Source organism: Cynocephalus volans, chromosome 12 (genome assembly GCF_027409185.1).
Source record: "Cynocephalus volans isolate mCynVol1 chromosome 12, mCynVol1.pri, whole genome shotgun sequence".
NCBI lineage: Eukaryota > Metazoa > Chordata > Mammalia > Dermoptera > Cynocephalidae > Cynocephalus > Cynocephalus volans.
The window spans coordinates 57,815,476-57,834,565 of record NC_084471.1 but is presented as its reverse complement, the minus strand read 5'-3'; the positions used below and the strand labels follow the sequence as shown (position 1 = coordinate 57,834,565).

The following is a 19,090-nucleotide window of genomic DNA, read 5'->3' as shown; positions in this document are numbered from 1 at the left end:
TAGAACCACAAATCTACTTTGAGGAATAGATACTTAGCAGTCACTTCTGCTAACTAAATAAGGCTTGCACACACACCAGCCATTCTTACCATTTCTCGTGGATTAACAATTTTTCGTAATAGCTTATGTCATGAACTTTCATTATATCACAAAGGTTAAATTAGTGAATGCCAAAAGTCTACCATACACTAAATATCAAATTTAGCTTTAGAATCCTTAAATCTTCAAGTGGTCATATCAATTCTATACACTATTAACTTGCGTAGGAATTATAAATATTTAAATACAAAAATATTTAATCTAGTTAATAAGTACATTTATCTGTTCATTAATATAAGTATTTCTTTTTCTCTTTTGCATTAAGAGTTGGAACTGTTGGTACAGAATCTTTTTTTTCAATCTGATTATTTTTAACATGATATTTGACAAAATTCTACCCAATTTTAGGGCCAACTCTAGGCACAATTATGATATAAACAAAATGTGGCTTAAGATATATGTGTTTTTATGATCAGTCACATTGCTTCATATTTGGACCTCATTTTATTCATGATGAATTGTGAGAACCATTCTGAAACAGTGGGGTTTTGACATTCGTCAATGTTGAACTGCAATAAATCAACAGAGGCATAGCCCCAAATGGCATGAGACTGGTAGACATGTCACAAAACTCCTAAGTAGCCACAAAAATAACATACTTACACTAATACTATTTGTATAATCCCTTTTGTATTTCATGATATGTTTATATAGATTCTCAGTTTTTGTTCAGATAAACTATGTATGTTAAGAATGGGTGAGTTTTGTTGTATTTTATAGTCCAGGAAACATTAAGAGTAAGAAATGTATTCACATAGGCCCAACACACGTTGTACGATTTTTGGGGGGTGGGGTCCAAATTTTGTCACTGAGTAAGGTGTCTTACAGGTTAAAAGTAAAATTACCTACTTCTACATATGTAGTAGGACTTTTAGAATATATATGTCTTAAGAAAGGAATTATTTTGGAACAGTCTCATCTAACAGGAAAATGATATTTTTTAGTAGAAAAAAATTTTAGATAAATACTTAGAACTCTAGCTATGATTTTTATTATTGAGTTAATGAAAATTATCTTTAGTCTTTAGAACATTGTATTTAATGGCAACCAGCTCAAGTATCCAATTTTCTTATAATCATCAAAGATGTTTGTTTCTAAGATAGCCTCATGTGAAAAGGTTGAATAATGAGTTGCATAAAGTAACTACAAATTAAACTGCATTATGACCAACTTTAAGAAACTGGCTTCTTTCCTCTACCAGAATGATGGCATTGAATACAATATAACATTACCTGGGACATGGAAATATTTTAGTTTTTTGTCTTTTATTCTAATTATGCCTTGAAATTTATACCAAAAATTATAGAAGAACTTTTAGTATTTCAGCTAATTTTTATACTATTTTAAGGACATATTGACTTCTAATATAATGGTATTTTCAAGATAAGGAAGAAAAATTTGACATCACCTTAGTTTTTTAAAAACTATTATGATTTGTGTATTAGTAGAATAATTTTACGGGCTATGGAATTTATGTGTATGTACAGATTGTTAAAAAGGTGTAGCTTGAAAAAAAAAAAAAAAGGTGTAGCTTGTGAATTTCTTAAAACATTATGTTCAACAAATAAGATGCTCATTTTGGCCCGTTAATGCTAAATGACTTAAATCTAAACATTGGTTATGATATCTTCACAGATATTACGGGCAATTACTCATCATTAAAATTATTTGTGTTTTGTTGTTGTTTAGTTTGTTAACATTGAATTATAATCAGTTTCAAACCAGTATGTGTCACTGTGAAAATAAGTGGTGGTCTCTGTTTCAAGGAGTTTTAAAAAATCAAAGCAGATGCTCACTGCAAAGCAGGTAGTAGATTGAATAGAAATCAAACAAAAGAGCCGAAAAGTTTTTAATAGGTACTACCCTTCTTTCAGTTTAGTGTTCAGGCAGAAGTTCTTGAAGATACTTTTGATATTTTTGGATTATTCATTACAAGCAAATATATTTTTGCCTCATTTAGTAATACTTTATTCAACAAAAATTTATTGAGTACTCTGTGCCAAACACTGAAGAGTAAAAACCAAGAAAGTATAGGCAAAAACTTTTGTGTGTGTATATGTGGCTGGCTGATATGGGGATCTGAATTCTTGACGTTGGTGTTACAACACCACGCTCAAACCAACTGAGCTAACCAGCCAGCCCAAAAACATTTTTATTAAGCATAGATTTGTTGAACACATGCAAAGTGCGAGGTGACATGGTGCTCAGTGCTGAAGCTGTAAATGTAAAGGATATCATGGTACCTGCTCCCATGGTACCATTCAGCAAGACAAACAAACTAAAAATTAAAGTTATAGTGTGTTATAAAATAAGTTCGTAGTGAAAGTGAGCACTAAGCAACATGGAAACATGGGAAATCTAGGGAGGCTTCCCAGACAGGATATCTGAATCTCAATGAATTGGCAGAAGTTAGTAAACAAAAAAGGTACATTTTAAAGTAGATGGGAGTGATGTTGCAAACTCACAGAGTGAGAGAATGAATGGAAGTCAAGGAACAAGTGATCATATAAGAGTGGAATGAAAGTGACTGGCAAAGGATGAGGCTACATAGATGGCAAAAGACAGACCCTTCTAAGGATTTGGGATTCTAATCTAAAAGCAGCCATCAAAAGATTTATAGCAAGGAAGTGACGTGACTAGATAAATGTACATTTTAGGAAGATCACTCTGATGCTATTGGAAAGCTAAAAATTCTTCAGTTATGCTTGGAAGCTCTTTGCACACTAAAGATACATGTAAATAATTAAGTAAAAACAATGGTCAAGAATTATTCGTGTTTTTACAACTTGGTTCTTTGCATTGACAGACAGCAGTGGAATGTTGTATTCTTGGCATAACTCTGAGCTGTTATAAGGATTTGAAAACTAATTCCTAATTGTTGAAATTGCTGTTTGACCTTCCCTTTGCCTGATTGACTATTTACTGTTGATTCTGTTTGTACTAAATTAGATGATATTACTAAGTGATGGCATTTATTCCCTTTATAGCCATGATGTATTCTAGATTGCCTGGCCCTTCCTCCAGTGCTGAGTTTATAATTAAAAGAACATATAATACAAAAGAAGAAGAAAAAATGAAACTCAAAAGGAGTATAACATTAACAGAGGTGTTGAGATACAGAAGCAGTTAGGAAAAAAGATAAGGAAGTATCCTTTCCCTTAATCGCCTCCTACACTGGTACCTCTGTCTTCCTCTTGCTCACATAAATAAAATATTTTTACTGCCAAAAATGATATGTAAATGACTCTAAAGGCCTATATAGCCCATCCCAAGCATTTTTAACTGCTTATATTATTTTCATTACCTAAGAATTATATAATAACAAATTCCATGATATAAGTGGTTGTCCATATTTTCCTTATGGGTAGGGGCCAGATCATTAATTTAGACAATATTATTTTTATTATATAGAAAAGTCCTAAATAGATATTATAATTACTTGAGTGAACATAAATTGACTTATAGTTGAAACTACGAACTTGAGCACCATAATTTATTTTTAAAAACTAAGTAAAAGTTTAATATGCTTATTTTGGAGTTTTATTTAGCTAAATAATACATGGTGTATAGTTATAGTTTGTAGGATCTAAGTTTTTTGTTGAACCCACCTGGCTGAACCTTTTGTAACTACCAAGCCTATTTAACTTAATACAAATGAGTGGTAAGCAAGCTTTGAGAAACTTTGATTTTCATTAATATAAATCTGGGCTCTCATAAAAGTGGGTTTCTACTATTTCACATGCAAGCAACTAGCTTCTCTTATAGCACTTTGCCACTTGACTCCAAGACAAATATCTTCCTGCATCAAAAAAAAAAAAAAAAATTTACCTATATAACTGTATATGTACATCAATCATTACGTATTCTAGACATCTAATAAACCAATATCAGGTTCATGTTGAGGTCAAATTATATGGTATAATAACTGAAAATTATTCCATCTTGAAATAAAATATTGTGGAAAAGTACTTCTACTGTTTCATTTTAAGTACTAAATTATTTAATTCAGAATGGAAAAGAGTTGGATAATTAACTTACTCATAGTTTTTATTTTGCTATCAATGAAAATTGGGTTGTTATGATATTAAAGAAGAGCTGGAAGAAGTGAGAACACACCCAGAGTTCACATAACTAAAATTTGTTTTCTCAGGCTCAGCTAATCAGTAGTGTCCATTCTAAAAATAGTTGACCAAATGAAAGGTTTAAAGGCTGCTCTTTCATGATAAGAAATTGGCAATGGAAGCAGTAAATATCTCTTTTACATGAATATCTTGCTTGCACCCTATCTCAGTTTTTACCTAATTAGGCTAATTTGCAGGTGCCTGGGATGAGTAGACAATCCATAATTTCTACCAATCAAGTAAAAGAAGGAAAGAAAACTCTGAGCTTCTCTCCCAGTTAACAGGTAGTTTGCTGTGGTTAAAATTAATGCAGATTTTACAGCAACAAATATTAGCATTTTATTTATTATAAGTAATTGATTTGAAATTTGGGAAATGAATAGTTGAGTGCATCATTTGAGTGTTTATTTGACCAGTTACTTATTAGTGCAAGAGACCTTCATTTAAATTTTTCTCTATATGGCAAATCAGTTTCTCTCTTTATTATAACATGTTTTTAGGAGAGTACATGTATGATTACTTTTACTTGAAAATATATTTTATTCTTTGCAGTGTTTGAGCAACACACCTCCACTTACTGAATATTTTCTCAATGATAAATATCAAGAAGAACTGAATTTTGACAATCCCTTAGGAATGAGAGGTGAAATAGCTAAATCTTATGCTGAACTGATCAAACAAATGTGGTCTGGAAAGTTTAGCTACGTCACCCCAAGAGCCTTTAAGGTTAGTGTGGTGAATTCATTGTCAACATGGACTGTATCACTCACAAAGAGACAAAAATTGTTTCTTGGGGGAAGGGATGAAAAATAGCAACTCTTATAATGGTTTGTGGCCCTCCAGAGGAACACAGTACATAAATAGATATGCGATGTATCTGTGGTATAAAATTTCAGGGCGGGGGATGGGACAGGTGATTAAATATCTAAAAAGGATCTAGGAGTGGGGGTGGGGGGATAATGAAAAAAGGTTGAGAAACACTGGTATGGTACAAGAATGACTAGAAAGAGACAGCAATGAGCATTTGCATAGTGCTTTCAAATACAATACATCTCTGGAAAACCTACATGAATATTTTATACTAATGTAAAGGACTAAATTTGAGCATGTAATTTAACTCAAGTGTATTTTGAGAATCAATGTAAGTTTGAAAAATTACTAAAATGAAACTGGTCTGCAAAACAAGCACGAAATATTGAATGTGTTTTCAATATAGTTCTTACACTTTTAAATTTATTCATATTTGTGAATTCGTTACTTCTTACAATCAGTAAAATCTCAAGTAATTTATCATTGAAGTAAAAATTGAGCTTAAATTTAGCTTTATATTGTCTTTAAAAGATTGCCTCAAATTAATTATACACATGAGACTTATGAGAAATTTTAAACTTTTAAAGAGAATAAGCAGTTTTAAGCCATTATTTATACAAGTAACTTAAATAGGACATCTACTGGGCAACACTTTTTAAACTGTATACTGGTTCTTAAAAAATAACAACATTTTTTGTATTTTATAGAGTAGTTATTAAATGCTTTTAGATATGTAATCATCTATATTTGATAATATAACAAGGATGAGAACCTGTCTCTTATTGTCTGCCTACCAGATATCTACAGGAGGAGGCAATAGGAAGACCTAGAGCCAAGAATTAAGAACATCTAGAAAATCCTTTAACAGTTGGTGAAACAGCAATTAATGACAAGGAAATCTAAGACCAAACAATAGCTAGTACATTTATATGTATTTTTCAAGATTCCATGTGTTCGTCTATTTTGTCCCAGATAAACTTCATTGAGTGCTTCCTACGAATGCAAAACAAAATATGACTCATATATTCCTGTTGTATATGCATATACAGTCAATTCTCATTATTCACAATAGTTATGTTTCATAAAATCACTACAAACACTGAGTTAACAAATACTGAACTATTGCTCCTAGAGAAAATGCATGGTTTGATTTCTCCAAGCCTCTGATTATATCATTTTCATCAACCTATCAATGTTTTGTGTGTTTCTGTTTAAAGACACCTTGGTTGATATAATATTGAATCAATGGCCAGCAGTACTGTAACTCGTGTTTCAGTGAAGGTAACACATATTTTCTCCATACGGTACATCACAGCCTTCTTGAATTTAGGAACACTAGCCAATACTTCAGCATTATGCTTGGGGACCATTTTAAACACTTAAATTATCAACAGAAAACACAAAAATGTGAAAGATATAGCACTAAAGAAACCACAGAAGGACACTTGGTTACAGTATGAGAGCTGAAACAAGAAGGCAGAGAATCGCCTTGTTTGACCCCATCTGGGAATGTGCATGTCAGGTGACTCAAATTTTTTGCCACTATGAGCATATCCACAAATGTGAAAGTGCCATGAATTGATTTGGGGTTACAAATAAATTTTAGCAAGTAGGAAAATTCACAAATGTGGAATCCATAAATAATGAGGATCAGCTGTACATTTTTAAAAATAATGATCCTATCCCTAGAACTGTAATTTTATGGTTTTGCTTTTCTTACAGACACAGGTAGGACGTTTTGCACCTCAGTTCTCTGGATATCAACAGCAGGACTGTCAAGAACTATTAGCTTTCCTATTAGATGGACTACATGAAGATTTGAATAGAATTAGAAAAAAACCATATATACAATTAAAAGATGCTGATGGAAGGCCAGATAAGGTAAATTTCACAATATTATTGTCACCATTATTATAATTTTATGATACCTCTTTGTAATTTGTTTGTTTTCCTTGTAGGTGGTTGCTGAAGAAGCCTGGGAAAACCATTTAAAAAGAAATGATTCTATCATAGTAGATATATTTCATGGCCTTTTCAAATCAACTTTAGTTTGTCCTGAGTGTGCTAAGATTTCAGTAACGTTTGATCCTTTTTGTTACTTGACACTTCCATTGCCCATGAAAAAAGAACGGACCTTGGAAGTTTATTTAGTTAGAATGGATCCGCTTGCCAAACCGATGCAGGTAAGTAATGATTATTTTCTTTGCATCTGTCTTTGTGTAAAAAATTAATATTGATTCCTCAAGTACAATTCAATAATGATTTTATTTGTAGAAGAGATTTTATAAGCTAAATACTTTCGAAATTAGTATAATGCTTTAGAATTTTTAAAGGGTGAAAGATGTGTACAAAGTATCATATGAAAAGAAAATTCTCAAAGCCTTTTCTCATCAAAGAAAAATGAGCATTTGTTTGGTTTTATAATATTGGGATGAATATTAGCTTAAAAGATTAATAACATATTATTTTCCATATTTTCTAACTCAAACTCTTTATATTGTTAATTAGAATTCTTTTTCCTAGTGGCTGTTGGAAATAAAGTTAATACTAAATGTTTTAATTCATGATGTGATAAGATAATCGTTTATTTAAATACCTGTAACTTTTAGGTATTTTAAGAACTTAGAAGCAAAATAAAAATTTAGTTAGACTAAAACTACTTACTTAAATAATACTCTAATTTTTAATGCTTTAATACTTATTGCTTATTCTATGCAAAATCCCTGACATTGGTCTTAATGTCACTTGTCTGCCTGATTCTGTTGCCTCGTGTTATCAGTGTTCTCAAGAAGCTTGTTACAGTGTGAAAATTACTATGACAGGGTGCTGTAGGAGTATAGGGAAAGAGTAACCTATCCAAACTGGCAATGATGCCTTTGATGAGTCATGAAAATGATGGGTTATAAGCAGGTAAAAGCTGGAGATAAAAGCGTTATAGTCCAAAAGAATGGCATGTACAAAGATCTGAAGGCAAAAGAGAATATGGGATCCCATATTGTAGATCTACAAGTAGCTAATATGATGAGCAGGAACTAGATAACAAAAGACTCCAATGTCATGATAAAAAGTTTGGACTTCTTACTATCAGGATACTCGGATACTAGTCTATCCTAGGATACTAGGATAGCCATTAAAGATTATTAAGTATGGAGATTATATGGCTAGATTTGTGTTTGAGAAAGAAGATTCTGGCCAGTGCAAAGACTGGATATAGGAAAGGCTTAAATCAGAAGTATTAAGATCAGGTAAGAGGCTCTTGCAGTGATCACATGACAGATGACAAGGACTTAAACCCTTAAGATTAGTGTCAGGATTGCAGATTGACAGAAGAACCAGTTGAATGTGGAAAGTGAAACTGTATAAGTATATTCAAAGATGATGCCATGTTTATGGGATTGGAAAACTGAGGAGATAGTGGTGCTGTTTGTTTTGGTGGGACATATAGGAAGAACAGGTTTAAGAAGAAACCTGTTCTAGTACTGAGCAGGATGGCCTAATATGACCTAACCCTGTGTTTTAATGGGAGACATGTTGACTTTGAGATGCATGAGGAACATTTGAGATAGCTAATAGCCATCAAGTTTATATATCTAGACTAGAGGAGAGAGGCTGTGCTTGAAATATAAATTGAGCAGTGAGCTCTGTGAAGAAGGTAGTCAGTGTTTTAGAAAGATGGGATTACTTAAGGCTAGGGTGACCCTGTGATTTATCATCTAAACCAAAACTTTCTTGAAAATAAAAGGGGCCATTATTAATCATTATACTAAGCAGGCTAATCCAGGACTGGCCAAAGCAAATTGGGATATATTGTCCCTAGTCTAAGGAGAGCATATAGAATTGAGAAGAGGGTTAAGGACAAAACTCTAAACCACACTATAGAAGAGCTTCAAAAAGAAAGTGTTATCACAGCCACAGAAAAGAATTAAGAAGTAGTAGTGTTGTAGGGAAAGGAAGATATTAATGGAGAGAGTGGTCAGCAGTCATGCTACAGAGAGGCCAATAAAATAAGGACTGATAAAAATTAAGTCGCATAACACTATTGGTATCCTTGGAAACAAGTTAAAGAAGTGAAGACAAACTCCAGGAAGTGGATTGAGAAGTGAATGGGAGGTAAGGAAGTTATGATAGTCAGTATAGATACTGTTAACAAATTATTTATAAAGCAGAGGAGAAAGGGAGATAAATAGATGGGAATTATTAGAAAACAAAGAGGGACTATTTTGGGGGGTTTTGTTTTGTTTTTTCAGACTTTTATATATGCCAGTGCTTATGCAAACAAGTCGAGGTAAAATAGAAGAAAGGATAATTGCTGGGTTTAGATCCTGGAAAAAGTAGAAGAGGATGGACTTCAGAGCATAGATGCTAGGATTAGCCTTGAATGGGAAGAAAGACACCTGGCTTTCCATGTGTTGAAAGAGACAGAGAAAAGGACCAGTATGAATTCAAGTAAGTTTGTAGGTGGATGGGAAGTTGGAGATTTTCCTACCTAGTAGCTTCTATTTTCCTGGTGAAATAGGTGTTCTGCTGATAGTGAAGGAAGCGATGAAATATAAAGCCTAAAAGAATGGTGAAGGTTTTAAAGGTTATTGAGAGAAATAAGAAAATAAGGAAATAAGTGATACACAGAGTAATTTCTGGGTAGTGTTGAAGGATCAGTTGAGATTGGGTACTGTGAATTTGTAGCACAACGGCTTTTAAAGTTGGGAAATTTTCTCCAGTATATCTGATTAGCTGTGAGAAAGTTCAGCAAGAGTAGAACTGACTAACAGAGATTAAAGATTTTGCAATGCAGCAGCTGAAATGATGAAGCACATGTCTGGATGGAAGGGCATGAAGACAGTAGGGAGCTGGCACACTGGGAAAAAACTGTGAGTTAAAAGGACTAGAAATCTTGATGTAAGCCAAGAATACATAAGAATGAGTTTCCAGGAGAAGTAAGAAATAGTGGTTAGTCAGTACCCTAATGTTAGAGTTTAAGATATCAGAAGTGGAGCAGTTTCAGGTGATGACAAGGTCCAGGAAGTTGACTACAGTTGAATGCAAGTATAGGTCTTTGAATTAAGGAGCCAAGGAACAATATGGATAGGATAAATCATCCATATGGACATTGTCACCTAGGATCTTTTGGAGCCAAATGTCAAATGAATGTGAGGAAGCAGCCATGATGAGGTCAGTATCATCTACTGAATATTTTTTCTGAGGTAATTTATTACTTTTTTTTTTTTTTTCAAGTACAAAGTGGTTGTCCCCAAAATTGGAAACATATTAGATCTTTGTACAGCATTATCTGCTTTGTCAGGAGTACCTGCAGATAAGGTAAGATGTTTCTGGGGGTTGAAGTACACAAATTGGTATTTAGTTTCTCAGTGTTATAAAACCAGTTTAATAGAAATTTATTTCCTTTTAGATGATAGTTACTGATATATACAATCATAGATTTCACAGAATATTCGCTATGGATGAAAACCTTAGTAGTATTATGGAACGGGATGATATTTATGTGTAAGTATAAAATTCATTGTGCAAAATACTTGAGAAAAAAATCAAAAGAAATAACAGAATTTTGAGAGTTTATGGTCAGTTTTGTCCTTGTAGGTTTGAAATTAACATCAATAGGACAGAAGATACAGAGCACGTGATTATTCCCGTTTGCCTAAGAGAGAAATTCAGACATTCAAGTTACACCCACCATACTGGTTCTTCACTTTTTGGTCAGCCTTTTCTTATGGCTGTACCACGAAACAATACTGAAGATAAACTCTATAACCTCCTGCTTTTGAGAATGTGGTAAGTGCCAGACAGTTCTACATTAACAAACAAAATATAAGAATAAAATATAAAATAGCTAATTAAAGTAAAAGCGCAAGGTATATCAAAAAAGCAAAAGTGCAGGGTATATTGAAATATAATTTGACAAGTCTGTATTATCTTAACTTTGTTTAGACAAGTGGTAATTTAAAAAAACAGATTATGGTCTAATCCGCTTTCTTGATCATGTAAAACACCATCCCCAAAGTATTTTCAAGCCCAGGAAGCATGAAGTCTTTTAGTGGTGTCACAGCAAAAGTTTACAGTTGGAAAGAAATAAGAGTTTACCAGTAACTATAATTCAAGTATGCACCATGAAATCATAACAAATATGAAATGCTTCATTTATTTTTACACACTTCTAGTTCAAGAACTCATACTAATCGTTTTATTTAAAAGGATAAACTTTCATGATTGATAGTATTGTAAAGCAGCCCATTTTTTGCCTTCCTAAAAACTTTGATTTGTATTATAAGGTAATTAAGAATACCATTTGATCCCTTTCTTTTATCCTTTATAGCTGACATATTTCGTATTCTTTCTTGCTTGTTTAATTATTATAGTTCCATAACCCATACATAAAGTTCACATTATACAAATATAAGTGTTCTTAGCAATAATATATATCATCTAAATGAGTAACTTTTTATATAATACTTTTTTTAAGTTGAGAAATTATTTGCCACAAACTTTTAATATATAAAGGAAGGATGTAAAACTCTAGAAGTAACAAATTAATTCTTTGTATAAAGACAAATCACAAATTGTCCGTTTCACTTGTGGTACTGTATCTTGAGTTTGAGTTTATCCTTAAATCTAAATGACAGCTATTACTGTATTAAATTTTGTTTTACTGATAGAATGGAAAACTTTTTTTTACCTTTGTAGAACTGAACTTGTTTGATTTCTGATTTTATTTAAGCCGGTATGTCAAAATATCTACTGAAACTGAAGAAACTGAAGGATCCCTACACTGCTGTAAGGACCAAAATATTAATGGAAATGGCCCAAATGGCATACATGAAGAAGGCTCACCAAGTAAGACTTACCTGTTAAATTATAAAAACTTTTCACTTAGACTATTGCCTCAGAGAAAAAGTTAACGTGGGAATTGAGGAACTAAAAAATATCTGTAGACCTGGGAAAAATAATATTAATAATTTTAAAATGTAACATTGGGCTTATTTAAAGATCTCTACTGTCTAAAATTAGGTGAAATGGAAACAGATGAGCCAGATGATGAATCTAGCCAGGATCAAGAACTTCCCTCGGAGAATGAAAACAGTCAATCTGAAGATTCAGTTGGAGGAGATAATGATTCTGAAAATGGATTATGTACTGAGGAAACTTGCAAAGGTCAATTCACGGGACACAAAAAACGATTGTTTACATTCCAGTTCAATAACTTAGGCAATACTGATATCAACTACATCAAAGATGATACCAGGCATATAAGATTTGATGATAGGCAGCTTAGGCTAGATGGTGAGTATTTGTGAAAAGTGGCTTATACACTAAACTTGAACAGAACATGTTATTTTTTTAGGTGAAAACCATGAAATTCAGCCCTGTCATGAAAAATGCCATTTAAGTATTTATCTAAAATTTTAAATGAAAGGCCTTAATATCTAAGTAGACTAAAACATGTATCCATGTTTATTAAATGAAGGTTGACTTCATGCTTAAGTTTTGTATCTTTTTTTTTTTAACTCTTAAATTATTTCAATACCTTGGAAACAGCTATTTGCCCTAATCACCTAGAGCAAGTAAAAAAGATTGCTGTTTGTTTATTCTGGTATATATCCTAACATTAAAATATATTAATTTTAAAATGAAGGCATATTAAATCTTAAAGAGAAAATATGTTTTCCACCTTAGAAAGATCTTTTCTTGCTTTGGATTGGGATCCTGAATTGAAAAAAAGATATTTTGATGAAAATGCCGCTGAGGTAAGTCATTACTCACTCACTCACTCCTTCTTTACCTTTTCTTGTTTTCCTTTATTTTGACTACCAGAGTTAATCATACTGTACACTCTTTTGCTTCTACGAAATATGTTTAGTTTGCCAGTAAAAAAATGGTCATGAACTAGATTTTGCAGAAGGTACAGAATTGGTTTTTAACATGATTTTTGTTTACATCTTTTAGTTATTCACAACAGGAGTTACTTAGAACTGTTCTATAAATCTGAGCTGAAATAAGTTTTATGTTTCTTTTGAGAAAGTTTAGGAGTTTTCATTATTATTCATAGTAAGATGGTATCACTAAAATGAGTTTTGTTTCATTTGTTCTCTTAACTCAAGAAATACTTCTCTTTAGGATTTTGAAAAACATGAAAGTGTGGAATATAAACCTCCCAAAAAACCCTTTGTGAAATTAAAAGATTGCATTGAGCTTTTTACAACAAAAGAAAAGCTAGGTGCTGAAGATCCCTGGTAAGAGACAAGTTATAATTTTTTCTAATTATTTTCTTTAAGGATTTATTCTGAGGTATGTGCTGTATATCAAGTTGAAAAAGTGATTACTAATTCCCTTTGATATTTTAAATAATAAACATTTCCTTACATAATTTATAGTCTAGTAAGAGGGATGGGAATGTTTTTAAAAATATCATTATAGAGTTAAGCTTTAATCTCATTACTATACTTTCCATAACAGACATTTTAATATTAATAATTTTAGTTTCTTTTTCCCAAGAATTTTTAGTGCAACCATTTTGAGAGAATCTTTTTAGGAAAATTGTAGCAATCTGTTGATGCTGTTATTCCATTAGAGCCCAGAAGTTTTAAGTTTTTTCTAATACCCATATATCAGCACAGATTTGTGATACATTCATGTCTTTTTAACATACTAAAATGTAAATAGCCTTCCTCATTTCTTTGAATATTTATTTGCATACTAATTTATAATGGTTAAACCTATTTTGGAAATAATAAAAGGAGTTGCTTTCAGCCTGGTATGTTTTAGGCATACAATTAATTGCTCACTGAATAAATGTAGAGCGTTACAAACTTTTTTTTTTTTTGCCTGTTGTTTTCATTAATGGGGGTAGTTTTATTGTACCTCTGTCAAGCCTTAAATATTTATTTTTATTTTTAGGTATTGTCCAAATTGTAAAGAACATCAGCAAGCCACTAAGAAATTGGATTTATGGTCCCTGCCTCCAGTACTTGTGGTACATCTCAAGCGATTTTCTTACAGCCGATACATGAGAGACAAGCTGGATACCTTAGTTGATTTTCCTGTCAAGTAAGTTTTAATTGTACTTCATAAACATTGGGCAACTCTTTTTTCAACCTTATTTGGTGCTTTTTATTATCCCTTAGTAAACATCAGGTACTGTTGGACCCAATTTGTAAGGACTGGTATTTCACAAATTTTTTTCTTTCTTAGAGATTTTCCAAGGACCAAAGAGAAAGTACACTTCAAAAAAAAAATACAGTAAAACTCATTCTATGTTATTATCTTACGGGTTCATTTGTCCCATTTATAAATCTAAGATACTTTATGAGACTTAGAGATTTTGTTTTTCTTAGGAGTTATTTTATCATTATTCATCAATTATTCCTAACTATGCTTTTTTAAAAAAAGCTAAAATAGTATGAAAACAGAATAATGGGATTGCTTAGAAGGATGACACATTGGTGAAATAGATCTTCCCTATTGCATCATCCTTCAGTTTTCTTATTATATCATATGACATCATATTTGTAAAACGGTATAAAGAGGTCAGGAGACAACATCTTGGTAGTTTCTTCTCTTTTTTTTTTAACTTTCAGTAATCACATTTGAGAATTTAGAAGGACAAAAAGGGAACATTGTATTCTCATTCACTTAGTCATTCAAAAGGAAAAACTTTATCACACAATATTTTGCAACAAGTACTTGGTATCATACCATTTTACAAAAAGAACATGTGACGGTATTCTTTCATATTTTATATTTGTGCACCAAAATTTACTTGATACAGTTAGTAAGTGGACAAATGCTGAAAGCAGGTGTATACAAAGGTGATTGGAAGGAAATAAATGATATAAAATTGAAAATATTCATTGGATTGCTCATTCTAATTGGTGTTTATAAATTTAAAATTGAAAATGTTTTGCAGTTATGGGGGGGGAGTTCATTTTCTCTAACAAAATTGTGCGCCATTAAAACTTACAAGAATGTAGCATTTTCACGATGCAAGTGCAAGAAAAAGGCTGGCTGGTTAGCTCATTCGATTAGTGTGTTGATTTCTAACACCAAGGTCAAGAGTTCAGATCCTTGTATTGGCCAGCCTCCAAAAAAAAAAAAAGCAATCGAAAGAGCTAGAAGTAATAATAAGATAGAATCTATTAGAGATGTATTTGAAATTTAGAATTGTTGTTGCTTTTTAATGACAAATACAAGAACAACAACCAGAAATAGTAATAAGCTATTTACAAGACAGACATTTCCCAGGGTTATGCACAGCAGATTGAACAGTCAGTTGCATTCAAAGGATGTTGCATGTAGTTCATCAAAAACCAGGAAAATGTGGAATAAAAATATATAGTTCATCAAAACCAGGAAAATGTGGAATAAAAATTAGAGTTTGATATATTTAAATTCTTAAAAATTTCTAAGAAAGTTGTATTTTGCTATCTCTTTATTTTTCCTTATATAAGTCATTTCTAAAAATGACTTAAAAATAAAAAGGATCCATTGGACCCAGATGGTAAATGATTATTACCTTGTTTCCTGGTATACTGAGAGTTAAATGTATTACCATGAAAGCATTTATCTGGATAACAGCATTCAATGGAGTATTTTTAATTCTCAACCACTGGGCAAATTTTTGCCAAAACATTCAAATTTCAGGGGTACATACGTGCTTTGTTTTATAAGAGTTATTTGGCTCTTGATAATTTCTTTAGTGAGGCGCATATATGTATATATATAAATGAGAGTCAAACAACACTGGCAGAAGGGAATAGAATTCATTGCATGTAGGGAAAACATAAAGCTAACTTGATTTCTTTTTTAACAGTGACTTGGATATGTCGGAATTCCTAATTAATCCAAATGCAGGTCCTTGCCGCTATAATTTGATTGCCGTTTCCAACCACTATGGAGGGATGGGAGGAGGACACTGTAAGTTGACAGTTTACTTTTTAACCCAAATCATGATGTTTGAATAACTCCAAACTTTTTTCCTTAAGATATTTATTACTTCTTAAAAGGTAAAATGTCAGATGTGTCTTGCATATACTCAATATTGATTAATGAATTGAATCAGCTTTTGAACCTTTTTTTTTTTTACATTAGGTGTAGAGGATTGAGTTAATCATACACTTTAGTTCAAGGCATAGGAAGGAACTTCACTGGTTCATTTGGGATGCCCGTCCTTCCTATTAGCCTTCCCCTTCCCTTTCTAACATGTTTGATGTATGTGTTCTTATAAATCATGCATGTATGTTTGTTTACATAATTGGTACTATGCCATAGATCTCAGTAGATCTTCCTTTTTTCTCTTGACATTTTTCTTAAGACTTAGTTAACTTGTTGCTTCTCACCACTCATGATTTACATCTACCATATTTTATCTTTTCATTCAACACATGATGGACATCCAAATTACCTTTAACTTTCTGTGATAGTGATAAACATCATTGTGTATGGTCTATATGAGAATTTCTTTGGGCTATCTACCCGGAAGTGAGATTGCTGAGTTAAAGTGAGTGTTTAAGTACCCCAGATTTCTCTCCAGGAGACTGTAACAGTCTACACTCTCTGATTAATAGATATTTCTGTAGAACCATCTTCGCATTCCTGGGATATATCCTACTTAACTTTATGTATTTTTTGGTATACAGTTGGATGTGGTTAACTAATTTTATTAAGGATTGTTATAATTTTATAAGTGAAATGACCTTGGAATTTTTTTATCTTGTTATCTTTGGACTCAAGATTACAATCATAAAACAAGCTGGGATACTTTACTCTTGTTCTGTTTCCTGGAACAGCTAGTACAGCATAGGAATTAACTGTTCGTGAAAGTCTAGAGAACTCACCTGGGCATTATTTTCCTATTTATGTCACGTGTATTGGTCTGTTCAGTTTTCTTTTTCCTTTTGTGTATATTTTGACTGTATCCATTTCATTTAGGTTTTTCAATTAATTTGAGAACAGTTGTTTATAATATTCTTATGCTATACTCTTTGTCCTTTTTTAATTGTTTTTCTTTCTTTTTTTAATCAACCTTTCCAGAGGTATATCTTATTTGTCTTTTCAAAGAATTAGCTTTGTAGTTTTTCTACTTTTTCTCTGTTATTGTATGTATTTATTCTATCTCATTGATTTCTTCCCTTCTCTTTATTATGTTTTTCTTCTTGTTACTTTGGGTTTGCTGTGTTGCTCTTTTTCCAACTTCCTGGGTTGAATGCCTACCTTTTTGCTTTTCATTGTTTTTCCTATATTGAAGGCTGTAATTAAAGCTATAAATTTCACTAAATAGTGCTTTAGCTCTATCCCATGAATTTTGAAATGTAGCATTTTCATTATCTTTCAATTCTATGTTTTTAAAATTTCCTTTAAATTTCCTAATTAGCCCAGGGTTATGTAATCATATGCTTAGTTTCCAAATACATAGGTTTTTTAAGCTGTCATTTTGTTCTTAATTTTAATTTTATTACGTAACAGTTGGGGGAATTGTCTATGATATATTAATCTTTAGAAGTTTGAAGCTTCCAAGGTGGCTTATTACATGGCCTGTTTCATAAATGTTTGCATGAGAAAGATATATGTTTTCCATTCAGATAAAGAGTTCTATGTACGTGTACTAGTTTTAGCTTATTAACTGTATTCAAATCATTACTATCTCTGGTTACTTTTTAATGTTCATCCTATTCCTGAGACAAATTTGTCAGGACTCCTACTAAGTAAAGTGTTGATTTATGTTTCTTATGACAGTTTTAAGAGTTGTTTTGCATTAATAGTTGTATTTATATTTCTAAGGAGTAGCTCTTCTTTCTGTGTTGTTCCTTTACCAGGATTTAATATTCTTCTTTGTCCCTTTTGTCTTTTTCTCAGTTATTACACATGTTACTCTAGCTTTCTTTTTATATATAATTTAATTTGCAAATTCTGTGTGCCTTTTTTGTTGAATTTGTGTCTTATAGATCACATTATTTTTAGATCTTGTCTCTTTATTCAGTCTGAGAATACGTTTCTTTTACCTTGTAAGTGCAGCATCTATTCTGCAATGGTCCTGACACTCAAAATAGGCTTCACCAGCACTAAGTTTATTTAAATTAAGAAAGGATACAGGACAAGAAACAACACTGTGTGCACAGCAACTGCTTAGCAGAGGTCCTGCATAGTTGGAAGGGGAAAAAATGGGGGAGAACACTCTCAAAGGAAGCTGTTCATTCCACTGCTATTTTCTCCAACTCCTAACCGAGTCCTAAGAGTGCATGGGTATAGATAGCCATACTAGTTGTCAAATATTTTGTTAGCCAACAGGACTTTTAAACAACACTATGCCTCTGATTCAGGTGACCTGAGTATTGCTGATTTCTGTGACAAAGAACCTGACAGTGATTGTCTCACATGTGAAATTTAAAAGCTTGCTTCTAACCTGTCTTCTCACAGCTGCCTCCAGCCTCTCTGTCATTCTGCAGCCATCTTGCATTCACACACACACACATACACATATCTATGTGAGTTCACACTGATGCGCCTTTAGTCTTCTCAACAGTGTTCTCACAATTTTTTTTGTTATTTTCTTTGACCCTAGCTTCCCTCTGTCTCCAAGGTTGAATTTTGGGGAGAGGGAACAAATAGCAGACGATATGATACAATTCTTCCACTAGTAGGTACTCAATAAATATTATTAAACAAACGACTTAGAGTTTAAACCATTGTGTTCTTTTGGTTGGTTGGTTGGTTGGCTGGCTTCTTTGTCTTTTTTTTTTTTTTTTTTTTTTTTAAGTTTTTTTTTTTTTTTTTTTTTTTTAAATTTTATTTTGTCGATATACATTGTAGCTGATTAATGCTCCCCATCACCAAAACCTCCCTCCCTCCCCCCTCTCCCCCTCCCCCCCAACAATGTCCTTTCTGTTTGTTTGTTGTATCAACTTCAAATAATTGTGGTTGTTATATCTTCTTCCTCCCCGCCCCCCGGTTTGTGTGTGTATGTGTGTATGTGTGTGTGTGAATTTATATATTAATTTTTAGCTCCCTCCAATAAGTGAGAACATGTGGTATTTCTCTTTCTGTGCCTGACTTGT

General features: G+C 32.3%; 1 protein-coding gene across 7 annotated transcripts in view; it reads left to right on the top strand.

Annotated features, from left to right (window-relative positions):
* The window catches only part of USP15 (ubiquitin specific peptidase 15), a 133,217-nt gene that overhangs the window by 106,184 nt on the left and 7,943 nt on the right, over positions 1-19,090 (top strand). For 4 of the 7 annotated variants that reach the window (XM_063074724.1, XM_063074722.1, XM_063074727.1 and 1 more), the window contains 12 exons: positions 4,773-4,946; positions 6,753-6,911; positions 6,989-7,213; positions 10,263-10,346; positions 10,438-10,532; positions 10,626-10,817; positions 11,761-11,876; positions 12,051-12,323; positions 12,717-12,787; positions 13,158-13,273; positions 13,938-14,087; positions 15,850-15,953. In XM_063074724.1, coding sequence (XP_062930794.1) covers positions 4,773-4,946; positions 6,753-6,911; positions 6,989-7,213; positions 10,263-10,346; positions 10,438-10,532; positions 10,626-10,817; positions 11,761-11,876; positions 12,051-12,323; positions 12,717-12,787; positions 13,158-13,273; positions 13,938-14,087; positions 15,850-15,953 — 1,759 coding nt within the window. Of the gene's footprint in view, positions 1-4,417; positions 4,505-4,772; positions 4,947-6,752; positions 6,912-6,988; positions 7,214-10,262; positions 10,347-10,437; positions 10,533-10,625; positions 10,818-11,760; positions 11,877-12,050; positions 12,324-12,716; positions 12,788-13,157; positions 13,274-13,937; positions 14,088-15,849; positions 15,954-19,090 lie in introns of those variants that run through there. The other 3 variants (XM_063074725.1, XR_010021328.1, XM_063074729.1) reach the window with 3 other exon arrangements.